At 30.0% G+C, this 7575-nt stretch overlaps 2 protein-coding genes across 2 annotated transcripts; one reads left to right on the top strand and one right to left on the bottom strand.

Annotated features, from left to right (window-relative positions):
• Nucleotides 1-67: 67 nt before the first annotated feature.
• On the bottom strand, nucleotides 68-904 carry LOC130828451 (uncharacterized). The gene is made up of 2 exons (XM_057694441.1): nucleotides 244-904; nucleotides 68-150 (listed from the first exon to the last, which is right to left on the bottom strand). Exons 1-2 carry the CDS (start codon nucleotides 902-904, stop codon nucleotides 68-70), a joined length of 744 nt encoding a protein of 247 aa, XP_057550424.1.
• Nucleotides 905-1333: 429 nt separating this feature from the next.
• LOC130828450 (protein MAIN-LIKE 2-like) lies at nucleotides 1334-3611 on the top strand. The gene is made up of 4 exons (XM_057694440.1): nucleotides 1334-1370; nucleotides 2526-2536; nucleotides 3168-3236; nucleotides 3321-3611. The coding sequence occupies exons 1-4, from the start codon at nucleotides 1334-1336 to the stop codon at nucleotides 3609-3611; spliced, it is 408 nt and encodes a 135-aa protein (XP_057550423.1).
• Nucleotides 3612-7575: the final 3964 nt, after the last annotated feature.

The raw sequence follows: 7575 nt of genomic DNA, 5'->3' as shown, positions 1-7575 counted from the left end.
TCCAATTGAATTTGGATGTGCATATATATAATATTATGCATGCCAAAAGGTGATGGAAAGGAAAAGACTAATGCATGCCAAAAAGGGTGATGGAAAGGAAAAGACTAATGCATGCGAAAAGGGTGATGGAAAGGAAAAGACTAATGCATGCTAAAAGGTGATAGAAATGACAAGACTATTGCATGAAAACCTTACATAATTAATACATCATTTTTAAACATTGCTCAATCAAGTTAAAGTTACCGTGTTTTCTTTGATGGATTAAATGCGCTTCTTTAAGCACATCTTCGTCTGTCGTGCCACTCTTCTTCCTCCTAACAGCCTCATCATAACTTCCAGACCACTTCAAACATGCTGGAGCAACTCTACCCCAACGACATTTAAGCATGTCGGCGGTTCTTCGTGGGATCAGATGGGGTCGCTCCATCCTCGCTGCTTCATAAGCTTCCTTAACTTTCTGCCATCTCGATCTCACTCTTATCTTTTGGTTGGTGCTCACAATTGGATCTGTACTTGTGTTCATGACTGAACATATGAGAGCAATATCTTCAATCAAATCCCAACTTTTCTTTGAAGGTATAGGGCCTTCATCATTATTATTAGCTAGCTGTTGAGATGGTTGAACCAATTGAGTGAAGCTCGGTGGTGAACCAAATTGTGAAACTAGATTTTGAAATGATGGTTGCGTGTAAAGACTAGCATCAGCATGATGAACAGAATTTCCTCCATCTTCACCATATTGAACATCTTGATCATTTCCTTGATTTTCATCAACATCATCATCATCATCATCATCATCATCATACTCCATCTCATTTTCATCTAAACTTTCACCCCTTATTGGAGTTGAATACATATCAATATTAGAGTTGATATTGTGAGATTGATGATGTTGGTGAAACATAGTTTGAGAATTTGGGGTATTTTGAGAAACATAATAAGATGAATTTGGAATATTTTCAGGAATATAGTAAGAAGAATTTGGAGTATTTTGAGAAAATGGAGGAATGAACGGAGGATTTTGATACTGAATTTGAGCACTTTGATTGTAAGAAGATTTTTTCCTTGGTTTTTTTTTTTACATGGATTTCTTCCATAATTTGGATTATTTGAATCCATATTTTTTTTTGGGATTTTTGAAATGATTACTTTGATATTTTTTTTAACCAAAAAATTACCGAAAACATGAACAAAATATGTAAATATGGGTCTCATTTTATAGATCTCGAAAAAATATGACCGTTGGTATAATTTTTTTTTTTTTAAAAATTTTTTATTGCGAAAATAGCCGTTAAAGATAAATAACGGCTATTTTTTCACAGCCAATAAAAAAATGACATGTGGCGTGCAGCAGTCTGACTGGGAAAGAGGTTGGATTTCAATTTTCGCGGACCAATGGGGTGCTGACACGTGGCAATAATTTTGAAAAAAAAATCAGATGACCGTTCAGTGGAACGGGTCATCAACAGCTTTATTCTTTCGACCTAATACATGACCCATCTTATTATGGATCACCATAATAAGATTTTTTCCTTTAAATGGGTCATGTGACCCAATATTGGGTCACCATTAACAATGGCCTTATGCCCCCAAATTACCCCAAGATCGCAAGAAATAGTCAAACACTATTCAATTTTCTTTAAGGAAATCTTTATTTGGAAATATGAAGTACATTTTTTGAAAACAATTATTAATAATAAAATGAGTGTTAAAGAACTCCTTGATCGTCAAGTCGACTCGACTAGATTGAACAATCTCAAAATTTACACGAACTTCATTGAGTAGATAACTGTGATTTGCATTAATTGTAAAATCATTCATATGTGGCAGTGGCACTATGCCATAATTCCATCATTTTTATAATTTTGTTTTTCTTTTTTGTTCATTTCATCATTTTTTTAGTTTTTATAATTAATTACAAATGACCATTAACCGTATTTGAGTAACATTTTCTGATATTTAAACTTTCCAAAAAATGATATACTCGTTTCGTTCCTTAATGAAGTTTCTATAAGAATTTTCACGGAAATTAAGAAAAATCAAATTGTTTAGATAGTAAAAATATTATTTTATTGAATAATAAATTTGATGGAGGAAAAGTAAGGACAATAAATATTAAAAGAATATTAAAAAAAAGTAAGTGGAAAAAAAATATAAGAATCACAACTAATAAAAAAAAGTTTTTATAAAGTTGGTAAAAAAAATATGTTGAGACCACAAGGAATATAAAAATGTTAAAATGAATTTAATAGAAAATATGTGGGGACTATAAGAATTATTAAAATATTAAAATGAAGATAAGTAAGGTTATTTTTGTCCAAAATTTATTATATAAATGGAAAGATTTCATATTAAAACAACAAATAAAACACTACAAAATGCAAACTAAAAACTTCTTTAAGGAACGAAGTGCGTAAGCTGTAGTTGTCAGACCCTATGAAATTAGCACAAGTTGGAACTTGGAGGAGAAGGTCTTAGTAAATAATGGTTATTTGTGAGTTTAATTAATCACCCTTATATGATAGGATGTGACAGGGTGAGAGTTTTATAATTTTAATTTATCTTTTTTAATTTTATTTATTTTAATATTTTTTTTTATAGTAATTTACAAATCACGATTATTGATTAGAAATTTTTAAACTTGAAAATCCAAGTCTCATATCCAAATTGTGGCAGTTTAGGTGTTAACAATACTCCCCCGTGCCTAAGATTTTAGTGCATTATACACCATAAAAAAAATAATAAATTTGATATTAATAAAAATTTAGTATTAATAATTTTTGTATTGTAAAAAAAACAATTTATTAAATTATATTTTAATTTTTATTTAATAGATTTAAAATATGATATAAATTAGAATTGATTAATGAACAGTGCCCAGCAATCAGTTGCTAGTTTATTGATTATTTCTATTAAAAATAGTTAATAGCTAATATTTAATTTTTTAAAAATATTTTCTAAACAACGACATATTATAGCTAGCTTTTTAAAGAGAAAAACCCAACAATCACTTGAAAATTCAAAACATTCCACATTGTGGATCGGAAAACATATAAAACATTTCTATTTATGGGGACTTTATTGTCAACAATCAACCTAACTCAACCCAAAAACTAGAGGTCCATTCCATATTATTTTGTTTACATAATTTTTTCCGTTTGTTTTAGATGAGATTGTTTCATGGTGTGACAACTCTAAAACAAAAAGTCTATAATTTAAAACTTTCTATTATTGAGGTATTTAATCCAAATATGAGTCAAGTCTCATAATAAAACCGTTTCATACAAGAATTTTTGTTCTGCGCAACATGGCTTGCGCAGAACTTCTCGCACCTCCCTGAAGGTGCTGATGAGGCTACCGTTGAGGCGTATCTCTCATATCTGATTGGTGTTGTCTTCTTCTTCGACAAGACTAGCAACAGGGTACAGCTTTTGTACTTGACATTGCTTGATGCGCCATGGGAGGTCATCTCCGGTTACAGCTTGGGTTCCGCAGCCCTAGCTTATCTGTATAGAAGACTGTGTGAAGCTTCAAGAAAGAACGTGAAGAAGATCGCTGGACCCCTGATTAAATTTTGTGGACTCAAATTCCACCTATTGACCCAAAATTAAAATTACTAAATATTTAATACTTTGTTTAAGCAATAATCAATGCTGGTAAAAGAAGGTGTTTTATTGAGTTATTGAATATAAAAACCATTTAATAGTTAGTTTGAGTTTAGTGCTCATTTGTTGACTAAATGACATTTTTGTCCATGCACTAAACTTATTTGTTTTAGTTTGAAACTGAATTTTCTTATTGGTTTATGTATATTAAAACACGAATTGTTTTGTAAATTAAAAGAGAAATGTCGTAGACTTTTTACATCAAATAATATGTGTTTTGTTTTTACAAACAATTGAAAAGTCTTATTAAATTTGATAATGTGTATATTGTATAGACAAAAATAGAAAAATTTTATTCATAAAAAAGTGATTTGACAAATATTTATGAATGTAAATACATTTTTTTTATTTTGCAAAAAAAATATATTTGGACCTTGATTTAGATCCTAAGCCCACCATACCCTATGAATTTGGGTCATAATTCTAATTTTTCAAATCCAATACATCCAAATTCAAAACTATGCAAAAAAAATGTATAGATTCTTGATTGGTAGGAAGTTACACATCATCATCTTACTCAGTGTATTCCGCCCATAAAACTATGAGTAGGGTTTGAAAAGGAAAGGACGACGACGACTCATACCCATAAAGGAGAGTACGACCAATGAGTCCCCCAACTCGAGAAAGATCATGAGTAGTTCCTGCAAAGTATAAGACTGGGTGAAGCTGACGCTAATTCCACAAGTGTATATGTTATCACCCAAACGTGATCGTTAAAAAAATAATAAATAAATAAATAAATAAATAAAGATAAACAAAATGCATAAAAATAAAAAATAAAAATAAAATAAAACCAAAACCTACTAATATTCGTCCATACTTTTAGATCAAGCACCTAATATAGATGGATTTAGTTTTAGGATTGTTTTCAGATCTAATACCGATCTAAATCCATTATGCACCAACCTTTGATTAAAATTCGACCCATAATTCGACATATTATCAATTTCAAACCATTTTATATCAATTTAAGTACTATTTAGACTTAAGTTCTACATATAAGTTAAGATAAGACATATGTATCTTGAAAATGTATAAATAGATCAATCTGATACATCTAGAATTTAATGCAAAGTTGAAAAAACGTAAAACGTTTAGATTAAGATGTGCATATGAATCCACTAAAAAAATTATATCAGGCATAGGTTATTCGATCAAATTCAAACTCGATCTATGATCATTCCAAAATTCCAAGAATTCATAAATCTTTGAATGGACTAAGATCCACACACCAAATTCTAACACGACCCAAGTGCTGACGTGTACGGCTAAGATGCACCTAATAGTCAAGTGGACAATATTGCATCTCTACGAAGAGAAAGGAATTTGATATTTACAATAATTTGGATTATTTTTCATTTCAATCCAAACTACAAATTAATTTTGCTTTTGCATTGTTGATTATTAAATAAAAAATTATGATGAATCTATTAAAATCCCATTTATTAATAATGTTATTATCAAATTTCAAGTTTAATATTCCATTATTTCTTTGACTTTGTTGAAAATTATCAAAAGTGTCTAATATAAAAATTTTTTTCAAAAATTACTATATAAAAAAAAATTTGTCAAATAATATCTAATAAAATTTTTTCTTGATTGTCAAATAAAAGAATGACTGGTCACATGAAATGGGGTTAATACCTTATTTTTTTTATGAATTGGGATTAATTACTTTAGTTTGATTCTTTTTGAAACTCGAATTTGATGAATTGCATTTAAGGGTTTTAGTTTGTTTATATGAGGATAAAGTAATTTTGGTAAATTTAGTATGATTTTTTTTAAGAAAAAAGTAAATTTTTTGTTGATGGGTAATTCTAAAACGTTAAGTTCATGAGTTTTTTCAAATAAGGATTTTCTACCAAGAAAAAAAAATGAGATTAAAAAATTTTCGATTTTAATTGTAAAAATTTTTAATTTTGAGTGAAAATTAGAGGAAGAAGATAAGCGAGAGATTAAAAATAAAACATTAATTTTTGATTGAAGATGACTGAGGAAACAGGGAACATTAAGTGCTTACGTACACTTTATGTGTCCTGTCAACTTTATATTTGACGGTCAAACTTTGTGATCTATTTGAAAAAGAAAAAATTTTGTCAGCTTTTTTAACAAAACCTTTTATTATTATTATTTTTTAGAAATAAAAATTATTAAGTATTTTCTTACAATTTTCCCTTTATTTGTTATAAATTCACTATGGATCATCTCAATGATTCTGTTAAACAATTTATTTATGGTTGCATAACAAGGAGTGACAAAATTACTAAAAAACATGACTTTCCAAGCATTTCTTGCGATTACTGGGTTTGATTCAAAGTTAATTTTTATAAAAAATTTGTAATTTCTTAAAAAAAAAATTTGCTCTCACATTTATAGAAAATAAGTTTATTTATTGGGCATAAGTGATAAATAATTGAAATTTGTAATTTAAAATCACTACACTTATTAATTATTAAAAGTATAATTTTGATAAGGATGTCGTTTAAAAGGGAATTTCAATGTTTTATACTTGATTAGAACGTTTTTATAAATCATTGAAATAAATTGTTGGGTTTATGTTAATTGCCATTTGATAAGATATTACAAGAATTGTTATACAATCAATGTGAGATAGAACCAAAAATTGAAAGAAATTTTGATTTTGATTGAGGAAATTGTTGATGTACTAAAATTTGATAGAAATTTTCATCATTAGCAGGAATTGGAAATTAAAACAAATATACAAATGGAAACTATGGTAGATAATTTGGTAGAAGAGATCAGAATCAGCACCTCTGCCCTCCCACAGTATACCTTAAGAAGATTTTGATGAAGTCTATGGCTAAACATATCTCATCTAACAAATACCAATGCTCATTGAACACCGAAACAAGGGTTTTGTATGACCGCCTGTATAATCAATAATTCAAAAAAATTAAGCTATTTAAATTTAAAGTTAAAATTTAACTAACCTATGATATAATTTACACTAAATTAAGCCATTAATTAAGAAATTCTATCAAAAAGTGTGTTGGTGTCTGTATCAATAGAAAATTTGCTAGGATTTTTTAATTAATGATATATAGTATGATTATGGGACTGCACAAGTGAAAAAATAATTTCCTTTTTATTGATCCTTGTGCTTTGTGAGTGGAATTCGCAAGAGATTCTTGTGCTTTGTTTTTGTGAAATTTTGCAGGGGTGTTTGCTTTCTGCTGTAGGCGGCTTGTTTTGGGCTGGGGTTGCTGGGGTGTTTTGCTTGGCAGCGCATGGGTAGTGCTGCCTCTGTATCAGCTGATGTTGGGTTGTGTAGCCTCTATTTTCAACTGCTAATGGGTCTGGTGCCCACTGCTTCCTGTATCAGATGATGTGCATGCTGTTGCCTGTTGTATCAGATGATGCTGCCTGTGTTTGCTGATTGCTGTAGGCATATGCTGCTGTGCTGTGGGTGGTCTGGAGGTTGTCCTGCTGCTGCTGTTGCTGTTGCTGGTCTGGTTGTTTTGCCACCTGATGCTGGTGCTGCTAGGGCTGTGTGTGGGGATTTTGAGTTTGTCTTGTAGGGTGTCAAGACTTTAGGGTGTGGTGCTGGCTGTGAGGAGTTGTGCTGCTGGTTAGGTTATAGCTTATTTGCATTTGTACTTATGTTTTCGCAATTTGTTTTTTTGATTCTTGGGTTCTTTTTGATTTGCCTTATGATTCTAGGGTTTTTGTTCATCTTTCATTTTTGCCATTTATCTCGCCTCCTCATCTCTCATTTTCCATTATTTTTGCCATTGTTCAACTCTCATTTTTTCCCCTTTTTTTGAATTCATCGTAAATTTTTGCCTCTTTGTAGAAATCAAACCAATTCCCACTGTTTTCTACATTTAGGTCGTCCAAAATTTGGGATATGAAACCATTAATTCGAACAACGATACTCCAACTGATACTC

Source organism: Amaranthus tricolor, chromosome 12 (genome assembly GCF_026212465.1).
Source record: "Amaranthus tricolor cultivar Red isolate AtriRed21 chromosome 12, ASM2621246v1, whole genome shotgun sequence".
Classification (NCBI taxonomy): domain Eukaryota; kingdom Viridiplantae; phylum Streptophyta; class Magnoliopsida; order Caryophyllales; family Amaranthaceae; genus Amaranthus; species Amaranthus tricolor.
The sequence above is the reverse complement of the archived record's forward strand: the minus strand, read 5'-3'. Positions and strand labels throughout refer to the sequence as shown.

What these genes read in the sequence shown, in the direction of transcription:
- LOC130828450 (XM_057694440.1), top strand. Translation starts at nt 1,334, where the DNA reads ATGACATGTGGCGTGCAGCAGTCTGACTGGGAAAGAG. An exon ending in TAAAACTTTCTATTATTGAG is followed by an intron (nt 3,237 to 3,320) that starts GTATTTAATCCA and finishes TGGCTTGCGCAG; the next exon opens with AACTTCTCGCACCTCCCTGA.
- LOC130828451 (XM_057694441.1), bottom strand. Translation starts at nt 904, where the DNA reads ATGTTTCACCAACATCATCAATCTCACAATATCAACTCTAATATTGAT. An exon ending in AATCCATCAAAGAAAACACG is followed by an intron (nt 151 to 243) that starts GTAACTTTAACT and finishes ATCACCTTTTAG; the next exon opens with CATGCATTAGTCTTTTCCTT.